This window comes from Benincasa hispida, chromosome 9 (assembly GCF_027475165.1).
Source record: "Benincasa hispida cultivar pf3 chromosome 9, pf3_genome.v1.1, whole genome shotgun sequence".
Taxonomy (NCBI): Eukaryota; Viridiplantae; Streptophyta; class Magnoliopsida; order Cucurbitales; family Cucurbitaceae; genus Benincasa; species Benincasa hispida.
Genome location: NC_143486.1, coordinates 12830645 through 12853170, shown reverse-complemented (window position 1 = coordinate 12853170; position 22526 = coordinate 12830645). Strand labels below are relative to the sequence as shown.

Genomic DNA, 22526 nt, shown 5'->3' with positions numbered 1-22526 from the left:
TAGCGTTTTTTTATTAATATAAAAAATTTTGATAGCATTTTCCTAACATTATGAAACGTTTCCATAACATCAAATTAAAGCTATTGAATATTAACTTTCTATAGCGTTATTTATAGCCGTAAAAAAAAGTTATGGAAAGTCAAGAACTTTCAATAACATCGTCTGTGACAGCATCTTTAAAATGCTATGAAAATGCTTTTATAGCTTTTAAACAATGCTACAAAAATGCTATAGAAAGTCATTTATAGCATTTTTGTGCATCTATGAAAAATGTTATACAAGACTTTCTATAGCTTTTCTTTTCACGCTATGAAAAGTTTTCATTGCTTTAATTTTATGCTATCAAAAATGGACTTTTTGTAGCATATTTTATAGCGGCGAAATAACGCTACGAAAAGTTAATTCCTTGACATGGGCTATGATCACATTCTGAAAACCCTATGAAAAATATATGATAACATTTTTTTTAATGTTATCGTAAGTGATATTTCTAGTAGTGACACTATTGGCAAAGGGATGATCCTTTGAGGTTGGAGCTTGTGGAAGTTGTTGTGGTTACTTCTCCTTCGACCATCTTGGACAACAGAGCTAGTGCCTATTACGAATTTCATCGGCGACGACGACTAGCTTTCATAATTTAAATATGGTCTATATAGTTTCGGTTGCAGAATTGCAATTTATTGCTTCAAAATCAAAACTTTGTTCCACTTATGTGTAAAAAAAATCTTTGAACTTCAAACTTTGTGCTTAATAGGTTCTTTAAACTTTCACAGTTAATACCTATTAGACACAAAATTGAAAGTTCAAAGATCTATTAGACATTTTTAAAAGTCCATAGATCAAATAGACAAAAACATTAAAGTTCATCCTAAATAACTAGCTAGCAAAGTTGGGATGATGGCTCTTAAGCTAGACATGAGCAAATCTTATGGTCAAGTGGAATGGAATTTCCTTTAACAGGGTAAATTAAGTTTTTGTAAATGGTGGATTCAATTGATGATTTTTTGTACGGATGGCCCCTTTTTGGGGGGTCAAATGAAGAATGAGTATCTTTTTTAAAACTAATGAATTTTGGTCTTCTACTTATATCATCACTATGTGAAATTACCACTTTAACTCTAAATGCATTCTTCTTCTTCGCATCAAGCATTAAATATAGAGTATATAGCATTAGAGTATTGAACATCAAGTTAACTTCTAGAGCATGACATATTGAGATCGAGTAGCATGTAGCTAGTCTATAGCATAAAGCATAGAGCGTAATGTATCAAGCATCTAATATCAAGGATCGAGGATCGAGTAGCATGTAGTTAGTATATAGTGTAGAGCATATAACATAAAGCATAGAGCACAGAACATCAAGCATCAAGTAACAAGTATCAAGGATCGAGTATCAAGAAAACATATGAATTAAAGCACATAGATAGTTTTTAAGGTCAAATATGTGAATTCACAAGGTACTAACACAAGCAAAAGGCCACTTTTCATTCACTTTAAAAAAGGTATCCATTTTTCATTTGGCCCCCCAAAAAAGAGTCGTCCGTACAAAAATCCCTCAATTAGTCATGCATTATGTCGAGTCTGTTACTTTCTCTATTCTATTCATTGGTATTTTACACCCTCGAGAGGCTTGCAGCAAGGTAGTCCATCATGTTCTTACTTGTTTCTATTTTGCTTTGAAGATCTTTCGACTCCCATTTTGAAGAATCAAAAGGACAGATGATTGTCAGGTTCGTATATTAACCCTTATTGTCCCTCTATTTCTCACCTCTTTTTTGCAAATGTCAGTCTCTTCTTCTTCTAAGCTATGAGAGATGGTTGGCTTACGAGAAAGCTTCAAGTCAGGTTATAAATTCCAGCAAGTCTATGTTCTTGACTGGTAAGAACGGCAAGATAGAGGTTGTCATAAAATCAAAGAGGCTTTTGGAATTCAGTATTTATCTTCATTGGGTTAGTATTTGGGCCTTCACAAATCTCTAGAAGCAAGTGTCCTGTCTTCAGTCCTATCAATGACCAGGTTTGGAAGGTGCTTCAAGGCTAAAAGGAAAAAACTCTTCCCTATTGGAGGAAATGAGGTCTTACTTAAGACAGTGGCGTAATCAATCCTTATTTATACAAGTTATTCCAACTGCTTATGAAGTTATGCGAGATTTTAGTCTTCTAAAAAGAAAAGCAAAATTCTTAGGCGTAACTGGAGTCAAATGTATCTGGTAAATATAAAGTCAGTGTTGGGTTCAAAGATGTCCATATTTTCAATTAAAACAAAGCAAAGTTGGCGGATTCTCAAACATCCAAACAACATGCTCACTAAGGTACTACGAGGTAAGTATTTCAACACTGAAAAATGCAAGTTTGGGTAGCAACCTTTCTTATGCTTAGAGAAGTTAAGGGCAAAAATTGTTCGCGAATGCCTTTAGATGGAGAGTGAGGGATGGAAAGCTTATTCAAATCTTTGGTGATTCGTGGATTTCAAGGTAGGGAAGTTGCAAACATGTTTTTGTGTCCCACTCTTTATAGCGACGTGATGTGGCCCTTTTAATTTATGGGTCAGGGCGGTGAAATGAGGAAATGATCTAATTATGTTTTCTCAATGAAGATGTTAGAGCCATCCTCAAATTTTGTTGTCTAGTTGATAGCTCGAAGAGGAAATCATTTGAAATCAAGATAAAAAGGGGGTATTCTGTTAAAAGTGTTTATTATCTAAGAATGAAGTTGGTCAAATATAAAATTTTTAGTTCATCCAATAATTTTTTTCCCAAGAAAATGTGGAAGGCTGTTTGGAAGGTTGAGGCCCTTCAAAAGGCTAAGAAATTTTGCTAGAAATTTTCTCACGATCTTATTTCTACAAAAAAAAAAAAAAAATAATAACCTGGCAAGTAAAGGAATTAAAACTAATTTTATGTGTGTTTTGGGTAGAAATTATCTGGAATTTTCAACTTATATTATGTGGAAATCGCAGGTAATAAAATATATATGGTATTAATTTCTTTCTACTAATTCGACATCGACATCCTCTGTGATGATATGATTCAGTGGAACATCCATGACCATTGGTGTTGGATCTTTGATTGATGTTTATCTTAGGAATTAGTTATGATTGTGCTCATTGTGTGGCAGATCTTGAAGTCTAAAAATAAGTTTCTAGATAATTTTAGTTGATTATGGTAGATTACATGATGCGATTGAAAAGCACATTCAAGAGGAGTCAAATTTTCATGCGAAGTCTAACAGTAGAGGAGTTGTGAGTGTCCATCCCCTTTTACTGCCACCTTCCTCTATCAACTAGCATCCTCCATCGATGAACAATTGGAAGTTGAATAGTGATGTGACATGAAGTCCTGAAAAATAGGTTTGGAGCTTGGGATAGGTGCTTCAAAATCACTTAGGTCGTGCATGTATTGCTGACTTAAAGTACATCCCTAGCGATAACGAGATCAAGGTGCTTAAAGCAATGGCCATACGTGAGGGACTTAACAGATTCGATCCTTTTATGTGGATAATATTTTGATTGTGTTTGATGGTTTGGAAGTTGTAAATCTTCTCAATGACGTTTCCTTCGACCTCTTTGAAATCTCCTTTCTCATTGATGATACTAAGTCCATTACGCTCGAGTTGGGGGCATAAATTTTACTGATGCACGAGGATGTCACAGTGTTTTGGGATTCTCTTTTGCACATAGAGCAATGAAACAACAAGTTTCTTCTCTTCCCCATACTCTTTAACTTGAGTAATTTGTTGTGTTTGTGTCTTGGGATGTAATTTAAGATGCTTTTTGGTGTTGTTGTGTTCCTAAAAAAAAATCTAAACTTGTAATTAAAAAAAGGGGTCAATACAGTACAAGACATTAAGAAAAATATTATTTATAGTTAGGATGATTTTATGATAAATAAATTAACATAAATGAGAAGACAACTGTTCGCACTCTTCTCTAAAATCATATTAGTCATTTTCCTAAATACTTCACCTATTCAAATATATTTCACCTATTCAAATATATTTCATTCATAAGTAATTTTGTTTATGGTTATACAAAGCAATTTCTCTAATTTTCCTAATTTAGTAAAAGTTTCAACTCATTTCTAGCCTACGCCCAATAGATTGAATTGTTGGGAAATATCTCCCACTTCTACGCAAGAATAATTAGAAAAAGAAATTCACTGTATGAAAAATTGTTACAATTCCACAAAAACAATTCTCTCATCGATCCCAATTCTAATTACAAGAGCACTTTCTCAAAGTTTTTTATTACTCACACCTTTTTCCCACTTTCCAACTAGAGAATACAAAAGTAATTTAATTAGAGTTAGTACACTAAACTTAAGGTATTTCTAACTAGGACGACTTGAAACTAGAGGCATAGACTCCTTTTATAGGCTTGGAGCCCATCCCCATTCTTCAATTTAATTGATGTGGGACAAACTGCACTTCTAATATTTTGCCGAAAATCCAACATGAATTGGTTTGGGAAGGCATGTGAAGCGGAATTGAATGCAATTATAAGCCCAAAAATAATTCGACTGTAAATCGATTTCACATCCATCCCTTTTTTTATTAGACAATAAAGAAAGAAAAAAGAAAAAAAGACTTTTTTTTTAATAATTTTGGCGACCAAAAAAAATGTTCTGGAGAAAATTGCCCAAAAGACCCATTTTAAAGGTCCAAAATGCCAAATGACCCATTGATAATATCACGATCACATGAAATTACAATATTGCTCTTGCTTTCTTGTTTTCTTCTTTTTTTCCATGTCCTTTTTCCTCTTCCTTTCTCCCAACTTCTTCAGAGACTTCTTTCATTGCATCTTCTTCTTCGACTTCTTCTCCACTCCGTCTTCTTTTTCTCCGGCACAGTGAGTTCACACGAGCAACCCCGAAGAGAGTGATTGTTGATATCGGGTGCCTGACCAGACTATGTGAGAAAAGGAAGAGTGAGATCGGTGAGAAAAGAAAGAGCGAGACCGACGAGAATGGAAATAAAAATGGGTCTTTTTCACGTGTGAGTGAGAGCAAAAGCAATATTGCTTTTCCACGTGTGCGCGAATATATTTTGGTAATATCACTTTAACTTAAGGTCAGCAAAGGATTATTCGACATTTTTTTTTCAAAAACTAGGGTATTTAGTCATCCATCGGGCGGACCCGAACTCAGTCCCAAACTCAGGTCAAGCGTTGAATGTTCTCATTGGACATCGTCGTTGATTCCCATTTGTTCGTGTTCACTTTAATCTCAATCTCAACCCCCCACTTTTGCCGCAGTTCGCCAAAGATTCCTCTTCTTTGCGACAGATTTGAGCTCCCAACTCGATATTCCTCGCCCTCTACTCTCTACTCTCTCCGATTTCTTTTTCTACATTATTCTTCTTATTGTCTTTCTCGCATTATTCAAGGGTTTTCACTTGGTTGCGAACTGGCTATGGACTACGAGCCCTATGATAATAGCGGTAAGTTAACTCTCACGATGCTTTCTTTTTCAATTATTAGGGGTTTTAAGTGTTTTAATTTCGGATTTTTAGATTGCTGCCTAGTTTTGAGAATTGAGTAATTCTTTATACTTTTCATCCTTCTTCCGAAAAATTCTTAACTACTAGGGATTGCAGCTTGTAGGCTATGGGAAAATTTCACAAAATGAACCAAAATCCAAAAACTTTTCTACCAATGACCTCTTCCTAAAAGCTTTTCTACCATTGACCTTTTGCCCATGTGAAATTCCAAAATTATCCCCCATTTTTAAAAAGCCTTCAGACCGTTTGGTGAACGCGCGTCTCTACAAATACTTTACAATGATAGGGTCTCCTTCCATTTCGTTCATTTCCTGATCATTGAGAGAATACTAACCGATCAGATAGAGAATACTAAACGAGCGTTTATAGAATATTAAGCAAGCATTTAGATATTACTAAGCGATAAGATTGAGATTACTAAGCGATTGTATAGAGAATACTAAGCGATCGTTTAGCTAACTGTTACGCGATCGTGTAGACATCTGTTATACGATCGTTTAGCTAACTGTTATGCGATTGTTTAGATATCTGTTTATGCGATCGTTTAGTTTTTATTATGCAATTGCTTAGTTTTTGTTACACAATCTTTTAGATATCTGTTATGCGATCGTTTAGTTTTTGTTATAAGATCGTTTAGGTTTTGTTATGTGATCGATTAGATTTTGTTATGCGATCACTGTTACGCGGTCGTTTAGATATCTGTTATGCGATCGTTTAGTTTTTGTTATGCAATAATTTAGTTTTTATTATATGATCGTTTAGATTTTGTTATGCCATCGTTTAGATTTTTTTGCCATCGTTTAGATTTTGTTATGCGATCGTTTAGATAAATTTGTACTAAATTTGTAGAATATAATTGGTGTTGTACATTTAACTAAGCAAATAAATATTAAGCGAATAAATAACTAGGAGACCGTTTAGATAGTGCTAAATTTGTACAGTGTAATTGGTGTTGTACATTTAACTAAGCAAATAAATAGCTAAGCGATCGCCCAAGAAAATTACATATTCTTTAGTCTAGATGGGCCAGTTCCAGGTGTTATCAATGTTTGTCTGCATGTTTTCTCGTTATGTCCTCTCTGACCACATCGTGTACACCTATGTATTTGTCGTGGCTCCTCTCCAATTGAAGGTATCCTAACGGTTTGACGTCAACCTACACTTGCTACCTTTTGTAGTGGTAGAATTGGTTCAAAATCTTCAACATATGGTCTTCGAACTCATTCTTGTTTGTGTCTGACTGGGAAGATCGATTTAGCGTAAACAGCAAGCACACACTCAACTGTAAACCATTTTGCACATGATGTTTGAATATTAATGTTTCTCAGGGTCGCTGCAGATATTGCATGGGAGCATGGGATCTCGAGGCAATTAAACTCCATACACGTACATGTTCGTGAACGAGGATCAACCAACCCCCCCTAAATATCCATCGTCCACATTAATTATATGCATATCCACCGGAGAAACACAATATATTCTAGACATCAATTATGATTCCTTAAGAATACTCATTGTGTAATCAATTACAATGTTTGTGCATGTCATTGCATGTGTATGTCGGATATAGAACGAACCTTGTAGCCACTCACAAATATGCTCTAATAGCTTTGTGATTGGTAGTTCTCGTGCATCTATCAACACTCCATTGAGGCATTCTACTATACTTTTCGTCATCTTGTCATACCTATAATTGACTTGATAAACATTTGCCCATTGTTGTAATCCAACCTTCTCAAGATAGGCTGTCACACCAAGATATTTATGGAGCTTAGCCCAATACATCTGAAAGTCAGACACTATAAGCTTTCATCACTAGGTAGAAGTGTGGGATTATATCCTTATTCTTGAATTTGTTAACTAAATTGTTCCAAATATGGTATATACGTAGGGCATGAAATGCATCAGAGAATATACTTGCAACAGCCTTTGCAATTGAGATGTGACGATCCGATATAATCACTAAATTGGGAACTTCTCCTATCGAAGCCTTCAATGAGTCATGAATCGAGTCCATGATGCATCGTTCTCACCATCTACAATACTGAAAGCGGTAGGATATATGTTGTTATTGCCATCGATATACATTGCTATTAACAACATACCTTTGTATTTTTCGTGCAAATGGGTCTCATCAACAATGATTACTGGGCAGATGTAGTTTAGAAAACCCCTGATACACGGATCAAGTGCCATGAAGACGTACTTAAAGTCGTGTCCGTCCTCTACTTCAACCTCAAATATCGTACCTGGATTTGCAAGCTTAAGTATTTTTCCATATTCTCTAACAATAGCATATGATCCTTCTGGCGACCCTCGTGCATACACCAATCCGTACTCTCTAGCACAATAATCCCTCCCATAACTTATGTTTACTCCATAATCTTGTCAGATGTCCTCAATTATATTCCTTGGGCAGTAGGTTCGACCAACTTGTTTGTATTTGGACTTGATTAAGTGTCCAATAACCCAACTTTTTATTTGTCGATGATTACCAGTTCTCATTTTAAGAAAAGATGTATGTTCACTGGGATATTTTGTCACTTTGAAGGAATCGCTTTCTTTCATATTTTTTTGCACGGACCCTCCACTTACATTCCTCCACCGAACACCGGATAGTTAGTAAGCTCTTTGTTGACTTTTTTACATGGTAGTCAAAGTTCTTTCTTATTGCAAGCATCGATAATTTAACTAACAAATCATATTTCGAAAAGAAAATTTGACCGACCTTTATATCCTCATCATTCAAACAATCATGAGGTATTGTGATGAGGTCGTCATACAATGGGCCCTCTAATGGTCTAGGTATATCAAAAAATGGTTCAGTTGGAGCGGTGGAATGCATTAGAACTGAAGGCATCATAACTGGTGGAACGGGAATAAATAGGGTTGGAACATGGATGTTAGGTGTTGGAGAAGTTTGTAGTCTTGAAGATTGTCCATATCCATGTTTAGTATCGAATTGTGAAGTACATCTGGGTTCACTGTTTTGACCAAACCAAACTTTACTTTGGTCATCCCCCAAGTTATATGGCTCAAATAGGATCATCAAGTGAAGACATGGTATGAATATATCGTGTCGGAATGGTTGCAAACCCACAATTTTAACTAGTTGAAATGGGTTGATCGGTTGGATTGCAATGCTAGTACATATTGTCCGTGTGTACTTCATGACTTTCGCAAAGTGTAACTGATACAAATAACAGTATCAAGGATGCATCACTGTCTTCTAAAAAGAAGCTAAGATCTTCATCGTCGACTATGTCAATTGTGGGAGCCGGGACCAATAGATTGTAGCAACATTTGATGTTTATATCGAATATATCCGGATCGATATTCAGACATTGGTACATCATACTCACTAATTCACTAACTGTTATATCATTTCTGACTTTCAGACCTTTCATATGACCACCAACATAATTTCTTTCGGACTCATTCCAATCCCCACCAAATCGAACAAAGATGCGAAGTAGTATCATTGATCTATAATGGGGTAAACAAATCATTGATAAGTGAACGATCATTTATACATTACTATGCGATCATGTATAAATTACTATGCGATCGTTTATGCATTACTATGCGGTCATGTATAAATTACTATGCAATCGTTTATACATTACTATACGATCGTTTACTATGCGATCGTATATAAATTACTACACGATCGTTTATAATTTACTATACGATCGTGTAGTAATTTATACACGGCCGTCTAGTAATTTATGAACGATCGTTTATATTGTAATGAATGATCGTGTATAAATTACTACACAATCGTTTATAATTTACTATACGATCGTATTGTAATTTATGAACGATCATGTAGTAATTTATACATGATCGCACAATAAACGATCGCATAGTAATGTATAAACAATTGCATTGTAATTTATACACGATTGCATAGTAATGTGTAAATATTTATAAACGATCGTATTGTAATTCAATGCTAAACGACACTTATTATGAAAGTGATCTAAGACAAGAAATCGTACATTGAATGAAGAGCTGAAGAAATCGTTGAAGGAAGAAGAAATGTGGACTGAATCTGACATGAAAACGATCAATAAAGATGTTGGGCTGAACTATGAAAGAAAGCTACAAAAGAACAATGAGAGAATTTCGTAGGGAGTTCGACAGAAAGTGAATACTGAGAGTGACGTTTCATTCTCTTCAATGCTATTGGAAGAATATTAGTTGAGAATAATTTTTTTGGTGGAATGTTGGTGTTGTATTGAATGCACATTGAATGAATGGATAAAGAAATCGTTGAAGGAAGAGAAATGTGGTGTGGTCGGAAGGCTTTTTAAAAATTGGGGGTAATTTTGGAATTTCTCATGGGCAAAGGAAGAGGTCATTGATAGAAAAGTTTTTTGTCTTGGATCATTTTGTGAAATTTTTCCTTCTTACCTTCAGGATGTGTCAGATATAAAAATTTGGACCTTTTTGTATTTATGAACTTAACCACACAATTATTGCTATACCTATCCAGAATGTGGCAAGCTGTTGAAATTGAAATGTAGTTCTGAGTTATCTTTAGTTGTATTTTCTTAAGGTATTTGGTTTTTTTTTTTCTTTTTCTCCAAATCTCTACTCTTTATATCACCTCAAATCTGTTCTTGAATAAATAGGCAGGAAATACTTTATTTTCTCATTATATGTGACTTCTCAACCATGAGTCTTGACGAGCTGGTTTAGAGCACAGCAAGTATGAAAATGGTTGTAGACTGTAGTTGTTTGGATAATTGGCTATTTGGTTTTTGAGCATTTAAAAATATCCGTGAAGGAAGAGAACTAGTTTATCAGTTTTTATTCAATTTACGCAGTTCATGTCTAAGCTATTGCCGCACTTGCACACATGTTAACGATTCTCCTTTGAATGCAAGACTTAAGACTGACCTGCCTTTTTGAAGGTATCCAGTACTTCCTTAGCCTCAATCAAAACGCTTTTAACCTGTTTACATTAGGAAGGAGCTAGTATTATTTCTTGATTCTTGATCTATGGTTTAGTCTTGTAAGTTTTTTTTTTGTTTCAGGAAGACAATGAGTTCACTTGTCCCAGGCATAATTCTTTTATATTGTACTATTTCCTCAAATATTTTGGGCTGATTATTATATTTGCAATTGCCATTTTTTCCTGTATCGTAACCCAACTCAAAAGTTTGGGTTTTCAATTGTATCGGCCCACGCTTGAAAACGAAGTTTTGATTTTGAAGCAATAAATTGCAATTGTGCAGATGAAACTATATAAAGCAGATTCAAATTACGTAACCTAGTTTTCGTCGCCGGTGAAATTCTGAACCGGCGCTCGCTCTGTTGTCCAAGATGGCCGAAGGAGATGCAACTGCAACAGCTTCCACAAGCTCCAACCGCCAAGAATCATCACTCTGCCAAGAGTGTAAATCGAACCCATCTAAGTACAAGTGCCCCGCTTGCTCTATCCGTTCTTGTAGCCTCAATTGCGTCAATGCCCACAAGCGCCGTAGTGGCTGTACTGGCAAGAGGAAGCAGACCCAATTCGTCCCGCTTTCTCAGTTCAATGATAGTATCCTTCTCTCTGGTACTTGAAATCCCTCCCCGAATTCATCTCACTGGTTTTGAATGATTCAATTAATACTGACTTTGGTTAAGAATTTCTGTGTTGTGTTTTTGCATCTCTAATAATGGAATATGGTGGTTGTTTTATGATGTGTAGATTATAATTTGCTGGAGGAAGTGAAGAGGATGGCTGAATCAGCTCAAAGACACAGAAAAAAATTGTGCCCTTATACTCATGCTTACTTTCGGTTACCATTTCACCTTAAAAGTTTGCGCACTGCTGCTTCAAGCAGGAGAACAAAAATCATGTTTCTCCCCACAGGAATGACGAAAAGGGAGAACAATCAAACTCGATATGACAAGAGGTTATCTTCCCCTTACTTATCTATCCATGTGCTACCTTGAAAGCTGTATCATCATACATTAAATAATGTGGTTGGTTGATTCTTAATAATCTCAAAGATTAACTAGCAGAATTTGAGATGTTTTTGTCCAAAAAAGAGATGTTGGTTTGTTATTTCATTTGAAACTTTCCAGACTATTGATCAAGATGTTCATTTTACTGAGTTGAACATTCTAGTTTTGGAGGGGGAAAAAGAAAGTGATAGAGAAGAGCGGACCCCCTTCCCCTAAATTCTTGGATAACTGGTAACGTGGTTTCTTAAATATTTCTATGTCATTTTAGTAATTGTTGTTTGTTTTAGGATTGGAAGTGGTGGGATGTAGGGTTAGGCTAATGATCACTCATTAGGCACCTAGTTTGTTTTCTGGGAAGCAATTATACTTAAGTTTTTCCTTTTTGTTTTTCTTAAACTGTTCTTTGATAAATGAAGTTTCTTTGTTTACAGGGAAAAAACAATCTTCTGGACAATGGAATGGCGGTTCAACTCTGCAGATATTGTTTTAGTTGACCATGGGTAAGTTTTCTTCCCCACGCCACTGGTAGGATGATGGTTTGTGTGTATGTGTGCGTGTCTATATATATATATATATATATATATATATATATATATATTATTTTGGTCCTTTCTTCTATGTTCAAGGCAATTGATCGTTTCTTTGGGTCTGACTGGTGACATGCTTTAAAAATGTTTTCCTTTTATTTGCAGGGTTAACGAGAACTCAAAGCTTTCTACCATTCTTGAAAACCATCTACAACCAAGTCCATGGAAAAATCAACTTGAAAAGTTTTGCGAGCAGCTGGATAGCCTCAAATTTTTTGTCCGTACATACCCCAAGGTTATAGCTCCAATTACTTTGGGTTGTTTCTCAAGTATATCATAGCTAGTGCATTGCTCCATCCAATGATGCTTAATTGTTTTTATCGGTCATGCACCTGAGGATATATGGTGCACTTCTATGCGACAGTCAGCTTGTCATTTGCCTATAATTATTTTGTTATTACTAGGTAGAGATCCATGTAGATTGTTGTGTTATATAAAGGAGCTAATTACTAGTATTGATATGAAAGAAAAGGTAATGCAAGTCATTCTAGGAGTAGTGTGCATATTTGAGCTTTGAATTTGAGTGATTTTGTCAATTCACTTAATAAGGTATTTCTTAAAGTTAAAGACAGATTGCATCATAGCAAATTTGCTTGAAAATTGAAATAATTTAATTTCCAAGGGCTTCTTTAACTTGCTTTATTTATTTATCATGTTTCATATGTATATAGGGAGCTACGTCGCCTTTTCGTGAGCTGGACTCGAGGTTGCCCATAAGACAGCTGTTTTCCAATTTGGTTTTTGTGGAATACCCTGTTATATATGTTTTTCTACCCTCTCAAACTCCTAACTTTGAAGTAGTTAAAACTGCCAATCCAATGAGTCGTAATCCAGAAGGTACAAATGCCGGAAAAAATAATCTTGCTAGTCATGAAGGCGTTTCCTTCAGGGTGGAAGAAATAGAAGATGATGACAACTCTTGGAATCCTCAGGTTCTTGATCTGATGCAAGTATCAACTTTAAGCCCACGTTGTGAAGTCGACCCCCAAAACCTGCATAATGCAACACATACTTACTCTATAGATTTGATGGGGAAGCAGGAATTTGGGAATAGCCCCAATTCAAGCTCCCAGGCCAAGGAGCTAGGGGTTGTGAAAGAATTCGAGTTTGATTTTGAGCAAGATCTGATAGATGCATACTCGAATATCATGGCACAAATCAATCCAGATGATTTTCTTGATTGGGAAGGAGACTTTTCCAAGGGAGTGGAAATGGAAGGAAGTGGTGAACTTCTTGGGGACGCGTTCACGGTTGAAGAACTGGAGGAAGGAGAGATCATGGAATAGTGATTAGCATTTCCAGGAAGAGTTTTTCAAGGTAATGATCCATCTGCAGGAACCAATTTTTGCTTGAAGCAGAGCTTCCGGTTCCTACTACGCTACAAGCAAATCTTGATACCATTTTACTTCATTGATTTGCCCATCTCTGCAAGCAAGAACCTGCATTTTAACCCATGCTAGATAGATTGGAACATTATGGTATAGTCTGTTAGCTCAATCTTGTTCCTGTTTACACTTTTTGCTAGTCTTGCTTTAATTTATTATATCAATGAGTTGTATGAGAACATGTATCTCATAGAATTTTATACCTCAATTTGTTTAACTTTATTTCTCACAAAGTTGATAATCAAAATAGGAATATGATTTATAGGAGAAAAAACTGGAGAATGCTTAAGCGGGGGATTTCAAATACCTCAAATAATTGGAGAGTTATTGCATCTTCTTAGCCTTTAATCTTCTATATAAAGTTTCATTTTTCCTGTTCCTATCTTCATTTGATAAATACATTTTCAGTTCTGTAGCTCTTTCATATCAGTATCTATCATCAAGGAACTAAAGTTCTCTCAACATGTCGCCTAAGAAGTAAAACAATTTCTTCTTCCAAATGTGCATCCCTGTCAAAATTTGAAATTGTAGCCCACTCCAACGTACAAATATCTAATCAAAATTTAATTAGTTGAGACATTAGTAATCTCTTATTTGAAAAATAAAATATTGATAATAGATTGTTTTCAACTCCAAAGTTCGTGTAAAGTCTATGAGTGGTGTAATTTTTTTGTTTTTTTTTTTTTCGAGTCGTTGTTGGGGAGAAGGATTCAAGTGCACCGGCGCCGGTGAAGAAAACCGGCATTGACACTTGAGCTAGGGAGGAGGAAGGGAGAGAGTAAGGGAGGGTGGGGGAGATTATTATTATTATGCCGTCAACGTAGAGTTAATGACCGTTTGACAAAATTGCTAAGGGGGACTCAAATCTTTTTTAAATATTGGAGATATGATTGTTTAATTTTGAAACCTACGTGGATTAATTTGACATCAATCTTAAATTTTAGAGATAAAATGTATTTTATTCTTTATTATTTTGCTCATTAAGTCATTGGGATTAACTCCAACACTTAGAAAAGGTCTAAATGATGTGTCAAGACTTTAAAATATATATATATATTCTTTTAGTCGTGGAACTTTAAAATTGTTTTTAAAAAATTACATACAGAAATTATCATCGTAATCATGTAAATGAAAATTGACAAGACAATTCAATTAGTATCTGAAAATTGGAAGAGATGCTTAATATCACTAAAACAGTATTTAGGTGAATTTGTGTGAATTGATTTAACTAAGTTTTATGACTAATATTGTAGATATCAATTGTTAAAAGAAGTTGAAGTTCAAAACCCATTTAGGCCATAAAACAAATGGCCCAACAACTTTCATAATCTGTGTTTACATATTTTTCATCCCCTAAAATCATGTATTATCTGAAGATTCAAACTTAAATCGATGATGCAAAATCTTGATCCTCATCAATTCAACAATCGACTATAGGTCACGATCGCAAACAAAGTATTTTTTGTGGTGACTCTAGGTCGAATAGATTCATAATTGGAATGGAAGGATTACTAGATAAGATGTATTGTTTAATGTGAGAGATTTGAAATTATGTTCTTCGTCAACAACTATTCTATGAATGATTCACTCTTCACCATTTGTAAGGATTGAAAAACTAACAGGAATTGGTATATTTTATTACAAGGTATATATATGGTACAAAGTATTTACATAGTTCAATGCTTAAAGTTTGAGTTTTGAAATTAATTGTTCTCACTCTTAAATTTTGATTAGTTAAAATCAACTTCCTACTTCTTTCTTTTTATCAAATTTAATAACATTTCTTCTATTAAAATCTTGAACTAAAAAAGTTAAGAAAATTAGAGTTAGTGTACATATATCAATACCTTCATTGTTTACTATTTTTTATTTAACAAATATAACATATGTTTGAAGACTTGGTGCTTTGAGTATTTTTTTTTTTTTTCATATGGGATTATACAGTATTTAGATGAGATTTTTTTTATAGGATTAAACAAAAATAAAATAACCTAGTTTTTAAACATGGCAGTGGCAGTGTGTGTTTGTCTTTGTTATGAAAAAGAAGAATCGGATGATTTTATTATAAATATTATGATAATAAATGCTCATCAGATGCTCATGATTAGTGTCTATTAACCATGTGTCATGTCCTCATTTCTCAAAATGTTATCCATGTGTCTCAACATCACACACTATTAGTGTCCATGTAATCCGTGGCATTTGGTGGGTTTTGAAAGATACATATTCGGCAAAATCCAAAAAGATAATGGAGAGAAATCCATCATTGTTATTTTATTTACTTTTGTTATTTATTCATATCATATATTATATATTATGTTTAATTTATTTTAATATTTATTTATTTTATTATTATATTATATATTTTTTAATATTATATTTTATTGGTATCTGTGTTCTCGTTGTGCTCCTCAAGTTCACAACACGTTATTAGCATGAGGTTTTCCTCACAAAAGGTAGGTCCTAAAGGTATGTTGGTTTTTCCTCTTCGTTATAATTAATAAATGTAATGTTGTTTTACATATTTGATATATATTAAATTTCTATTATAAATATAATATTTTGGAATAGTTTTATTATGAAAAATATTACCAAATTAGAATTTGTAAGATTTAATATTAATAGTAATATTATTTGTTATTAATGTTTGATGCCAAAATACATTTGGATGCCATAAAAATGTGATCATTAGAAAACAAATTTTCTTCCTAAAGCTCATTGTAAATGGATGCATTTGAGACTCCAAAATTTTAAATCAATATGTTGGAGTTTCTACATTTCGGATATACTCATGCAGTAGCAATATCAAGAGAAAGATTTTAAATAGTATTCCGAACTAATTTCATGTCTTCTCATGGTCGAACGAAATAACGAGTTATTAATGAAAAATTATGGATCTCGAAAACTAGAACAACACCATTCCCTGAAGTGAATGTTGTAAATGTTAATAATCATGGTCGAGGTCATGGTTGCAGTCGAGGTCGTGACCGTGACAGAGGAAGACATAATTATCATTTTCGTGGTGGCCGTTCTAATCATTCAAATTTCAAAAGAACCACACAAAATGATGATCACAAAGGAAAAACTCCACAAAATAAGAATTCAAAAAGTGTTGAAAATAAATGCTTTCGATGCAGAATGACTAGGCATTGATCATGTACTTGTTGTACGTCAAAACACTTAGTTGACCTCTATCAAGCTTCCCTGAAGGAAAAAGAGAAAAATGTGGAAGCAAATTTTGCATAACAGGATAATGACATATTTAACTCAACCCATATGACAAATTTGGATGTGACAGACTTCTTTGAATCTCCTAAAGAGAAAATCATAGAATTGACATAACATCAAATATTTCCCTTGACTTTGAAAATATCTAGATTTAATGTTGTTTTTTTTATTCATCTCCATGTTTTTTCTTCTCTTAATAGATGTTAACTTTTATATATTTCAAATGTTGTTCTTCTTATTGTAATTATTTTCTTTTAATGAAGAAACCTGGATCATTTTCATATGTTGGGTGACTAAAAAATGAGTAAAGAAAATCTATGTCTATCAGACAGTGCAACTACACATACAATACTTACAAGTAGAAAATATTTTCCAAACTGAAAATGTTGGAAGTAAAAATCAATATGATATTAGGTTCTGCAAACTTGATTGAAGGTTTTGGAAAAGCAGATATTATTTTGTCTAGAGGAACAAAATTTACAATTAACAATGCATCGTTCTCTAGTCAATTAAAGATAAATCTACTTAGTTTTAAAGATATAGGTTGCAATGGTTATCATATTGAGACTGATAGAAAGAATAATATGGAGTATCTTTATATCATAGCTACTGTCTCATATGAAAAACGTATACTGGAAGAGTTGTTTGCTTTATCTTTTGGATTATATTATACTCATATACGAGTAATTGAAACTATGCAACAATGAACCTGAAGTTCATGAATCTAGACATATTTACAATTTGACATGATAAATAAGGTCATCCAGGGTCTATAATGATAGGAAGAATTATTGAAAATTCAAGAGCCTGAAGATTCTTCAATCTAATGAATTATCATGTGATGTTTGCTCTCAAGGAAAATTAATAATTAGACCAGTATCAACTAAAGTGTGGATTGAATCATCTACATTTTTAGAAAGAATTCATGGTGATATATGTGAACCTATTAACCCACCAAATGGACTATTTAGATATTTTATGGTATTAATAGACGCATCTAGCATATGGTCACACGTGTACTTATTCTCAAGTCAAAATCTTGCATTTGCAATAATTAAGTTAAAAGCAAAATTTTCTGATTATACAATTAAGACTATTCGTCTTGATAATACTGGTGAATTTACATCCCAAGCTTTTGATAATTATTGTGTGCCAAATGGAATAAGTGTTGAATATCATGTAGCTCACGTTCATAAATAAAATGGTTTAGCAAAATCATTCATAATACGTCTACAGTTAATTGCTAGCACATTGCTTATAAAAGCTAAGCTTTCTACATCTGTATACGGACATGTTATTGAAGGAAATCGACACTCGAGATTTTCATGTGCAGTGGAACAAGATTATTCCAAATTACAATCATGAATCAATAAATCATTTACAGTCGACTTCAAACAAACGGTTATACAAAAAATTCCATAAATTATAGCATGAAAGTCTCAAAAGCACAAAAGGCAAACGGTACAAACATGTGTATATGCGTCTCTACACTCTGTTGCGTGATCGGTCGAACAACAGCGACCATGAACACTCGATCTACACGACTGCAACACTTCAACGAACACTTCGCGCTCGTCCTCAATGATCTCCTCGGTTACGATCTCCTCCGTAACACGAATGAACACCGCGCTCGTCCTCAGCGACACGAATGGCCTCCACAGCACCACGAACGGCCACCAAAAAACCTCGACAGTGTCGAGTTGAGTCTGACACCACCAACAAGGAGACCTTGGTATTCTAGGTGTGAGAATCCAGAGGGTGGGTTCTGTTCGGACTTGGTATGAGGCAGACGAATGGAGGAAACAACGATCGCGTACACGACTGAGCAAGTGGGAGATGGCAGAGACCTATCGTATAGGTCGATACCCAATCGTTTAGATAAAACTATGCGATCGTTTAGCTTTATCGTTTAGCTTGGTCTGTCGCCTACAGACTCTACACGATCGTTTACCTTGGGCTAGCGATTGTCTAGCAAAGCTATGCAATCATTTAGTAAACATTGCACAATTGTTTAGCTCGCACCTGCACGATCGTTTAGCTCGCCCAGCCATCGTTTAGTAAATCTATATTTACTTGACGACTTCGTGAGTTTCTTTTCGCTGAAAGAAAACTCAAAAAAAAAAAAATTCAAACTTTTGTAAAAAAAAAAAAAAAACTTCTTTTCAAAATAGGAAACCACTTTTTTTTAAACTCACGGCTACCATGATCCAATAACCATCCACTACTTTGGTTATTTAAAAGAAAAAGTATTAATTATCTAATAATTAATATTATTATAAATATAATACTATATTTATAACCTATAGTTTTAATATTTCATCTGATGAAACATATGAACCATAGTTCTTTTTCTATTCCATGGTACTTAATGTAAATCTCATTTACATCAATCCTCCACTAGATGTATCTCATATATCATACCGATTATATCATATATAATCAAAATACCTCTTGTCAATTTGAACATTTCAAATCAACACCAAGAACTGATCCTCAACAGAATCCAAGCTACCAAGGAGACCTCATGGACCTGTAGATCCGAAGCTCCAACGGTACGTGAATAACTGACTAAACTCTTTAGTCACGGGATCCACCATCCGTTAACTGCCAGGCACTCCACTAAAGACCGACAGCTGAACTCTCCTCACTACAGATATATTATGTGTCCATCTTAACCAATCAGCAGTACGACAACCCTTCACAAATCGCTCGTAAGTACAGCTGGGTCAATAACCATTATGCCCTGTAGTTACATTTGTCTCCTTAAGTACCACTGATCCCTCTAATGAACATAAGTCATAGTCCTACTATGACTGAGTCTTCTCTTCCAAAGAGAAGTTGTGGCCACTATGTTCAAGCCCCAGAATCAGCCCTTAAAAGAGCAATCTCTCTACTTATCCATGCTTCGGGAAAGGAGTGAATTTTATCTTGTGGATTGAGTTTCCAACTCCCAGATCAGACAAGTCCCCAAAAAGGTAGGCATGTTGAGTTGGCAATCTGGCCACGGTCGCCCATACTAATCAAAGGATCGCCCTCAAAGGCAGGAGTTCACAAAACACTCAGGATTGAGGTCGTGTCACCTATGGTCGTTTAGGTGAGATGCAAGTCTCTAGTATCAATGGCGTTATATACAGAATCTAGTCATCTCGTGGTCCAGGTCTTATACAAACTCTTTGTATAGGACACCCCCGCTCCACGTCTCCACATGAATGGTCAAGATCTACCATCTGTAGTAGTTTACAACACTTGCAAACCTCTACAAAATAGGTCGTATCCGTAGTGTCACCAGGATCAGGTATCCCACCTTAATCCTTATATTACAGACCGATTTAGGTTATCACTTAAGGTATGATCCACTTGTATATCACATATACATGCATAAGTTCACATAAGATAACCAAGGAGCTTTGTTTATTGGATATGAGTAAATGTCAGAATTAAATAACACTTATTTTATTCATTGAACAATGTGTATCTTTACAAAACAAGGAGACTCCGGGAGAATTAGGACACCAATCCCTACAATCTCCCATTTGTCTTAATGACTCGGGAGACTAATGTACAATACAATATAAAAATGTACAATATACAATAAACTAGGGCATACCCCAGTATCATCTCCCACTTGTTCTAGACAAGATGCCGCATGTCCCGCAGACCCAGACTCTCCAGGTGACCCTCTAACACTTTAGCTGTGAGGGCCTTTGTAAAGGGATCAGCAACGTTGTGCTCCGATGCGATCTGCTCGACTATCACATCACCGCGACGCACAATCTCACTGAACAGGTGATATTTTCGTTCTATGTGCCTACCTCGACGATGACTCCGAGGCTCCTCCAAATTTTTCACAGTCCCACTGTTATAAAAATAAAGAACGATAGGAAAATCCATATTTGGAACAACTTCCAAATCTGTAAGGAACTTCCTCAGCCAAACAGCCTCTTTAGCTGCTTGACAAGCTGCTACGTATTCGGCTTCCATAATGAAGTCGGGGATGCATCCTTGCTTGATGCTTCGCCAAACTACAGCCCTTCCATTCAGAGTAAACATTGATCCCGATGTTGATTTGCGAGAATCTCGATCGGTCTGAAATTCAGAGTCTGTGTATCCTGTAAGAATCAGATCCTTATCTCCATATACAAGCATGTAGCCTCGTTCTCCAAAGATACTTGAGGATCGTCTTGACCGCCGTCCAGTGATCAAATCCTGGATTGGACTAATATCGACTGACAATCCCTACTGCATAGCAAAGGTCGGATCGAGTACACAACATTGCATACATTAAGCTTCCTACAGCAGAAGCATAGGGAATTCGTCTCATCTCCTCAACTTGTTGAGGTGTCTTAGGACATTGATCCTTAGACAGAACGATTCCATGCCTGAAAGGTAACAAACCCCTTTTGGAATCCTACATCCTATACCTGATCAACATTTTATCAATGTACGATGCCTGAGACAGGGCTAACCGTTTCTTCTTGCGATCCTGAATTATCTAGATCCCGAGAACATACTGTGTCTCACCCAAATCTTTCATTTGGAACTAGGCAGCTAGCCAACTCTTAATGTCAGTCAGATATCCTACATCATTCCCAATGAGTAGGATATCATCCACATACAGTATCAGGAAAGCTACTGAGCTGTTGATGATCTTTTTGTAAACACAAGGTTCATCAATGTTCTGGTCAAAGCCAAACGACTTGACAGCAGTGTCAAATATGATGTTCCAAGATCGAGATGTTGTTTTTAGCCCATAAATGAACCTATTAAGCTTGCAAACTCTTTGCTCTTGATCTGGAACTACGAACCCCTCTGGTTGAGTCATATAAATGGTCTCCTCAAGATTACCATTAAGAAAGGCAGTCTTGATGTCCATTTTCCATATTTCATAATCATAAAATGTGGCTATGGACAGGAGAATCCGGATAGACTTAAGCATGACAACAGGTGAGAATGTTTCATCATAGTCAACTCCCTCAAACTGGGTATAACCCTTTGCCACGAACCTAGTCTTAAAGGTTTGTACCTTTCCATCTATACCTCTCTTTCGCTTATAGATCCACTTACACCCAATAGGTTTGACCCCATCAGGTGGGTCAACAAGCTTCCAAACATTATTGAAGTACATAGACTTCATTTCCTGGTTCAATGTCTTAACTCATTCATCTTTGTCAATATCCTCCATTGCTTTCTTAAAAGACAACGGATCCTTGACCCCATCATTCGTAACGACGTTATGGGCTTCAGTCAAACCCATGTAGCGATCCAGTGGGTTCATAATCCTCCCACTACGTCGAGGCAGTCTCAACTCTCGAGCTGGTTGACTAGACGTTCCGACCTCAACAACTTTTGTTGATCTGTCGACCTGTTCAACAACTCTTGTTGAACCCTCAGCAGTCTCAGTCTCACTTGAGATCTCATGTAAAACGAGCTTACTTCGTGGCTTATGATCCCTCATGTGATATTCTTCCAAGAAGATAGCATTAGTGGAAACAAACACTTTGTTCTCACTTGGATCATAGAAGTATCCTCCTCTCGTTTCCTTGGGGTAGCCCACAAAAAGGCAAACCTTCGAACGTGGTTCCAACTTCTTTGGGTTAGTCGCTAGCACAAGTGCCAGACAGCCCCAAATCCTGAAGTGGCGTAAACTACCTTTACGGCCTCTCCATAACTCAAAAGGTGTTTCAGAAACACTTTTCGAGAGAACGGTGTTCAGGATATAACATGCAGTCTGCACTGCTAACTCCAAAACGAATCGGGAAGATGAACATAACTCATCATAGACCGAACCATGTCCAACAAGGTCCTGTTTCTCCTTTCTGATACACCATTTTGCTGAGGTGTTCCAAGAGCCAAGAGTTGGGATGCA

The 22526-nt window shown here is 35.5% G+C and overlaps 1 protein-coding gene and 1 pseudogene across 3 annotated transcripts; one reads left to right on the top strand and one right to left on the bottom strand.

Annotated features, from left to right (window-relative positions):
- Positions 1-6719: 6719 nt before the first annotated feature.
- LOC150033638 (uncharacterized) lies at positions 6720-8981 on the bottom strand (annotated as a pseudogene).
- Positions 8982-9967: 986 nt separating this feature from the next.
- LOC120087242 (uncharacterized) lies at positions 9968-13649 on the top strand. Of its 3 annotated transcripts, none has more exons than XM_039044169.2 (6): positions 9968-10060; positions 10743-11065; positions 11201-11408; positions 11892-11960; positions 12153-12282; positions 12719-13649. In XM_039044169.2, exons 2-6 carry the CDS (start codon positions 10831-10833, stop codon positions 13331-13333), a joined length of 1257 nt encoding a protein of 418 aa, XP_038900097.1. In that variant the 5' UTR covers positions 9968-10060; positions 10743-10830; the 3' UTR covers positions 13334-13649. The 3 variants fall into 3 exon arrangements, with proteins under 3 accessions (XP_038900097.1, XP_038900096.1, XP_038900098.1); XM_039044168.2 differs by having other exon boundaries at positions 10048-10418; XM_039044170.2 differs by having other exon boundaries at positions 10058-10213.
- The last annotated feature ends 8877 nt before the right edge of the window (positions 13650-22526 follow it).

Coding starts and splice junctions, on each gene's coding strand:
- LOC120087242 (XM_039044169.2), top strand. CDS start 10,831: ATGGCCGAAGGAGATGCAACTGCAACAGCTTCCACAAGCTCCAACCGC. Junction 11,066..11,200: donor TGATAGTATCCTTCTCTCTG/GTACTTGAAATC, acceptor TATGATGTGTAG/ATTATAATTTGCTGGAGGAA. Junction 11,409..11,891: donor CAAACTCGATATGACAAGAG/GTTATCTTCCCC, acceptor CTTTGTTTACAG/GGAAAAAACAATCTTCTGGA.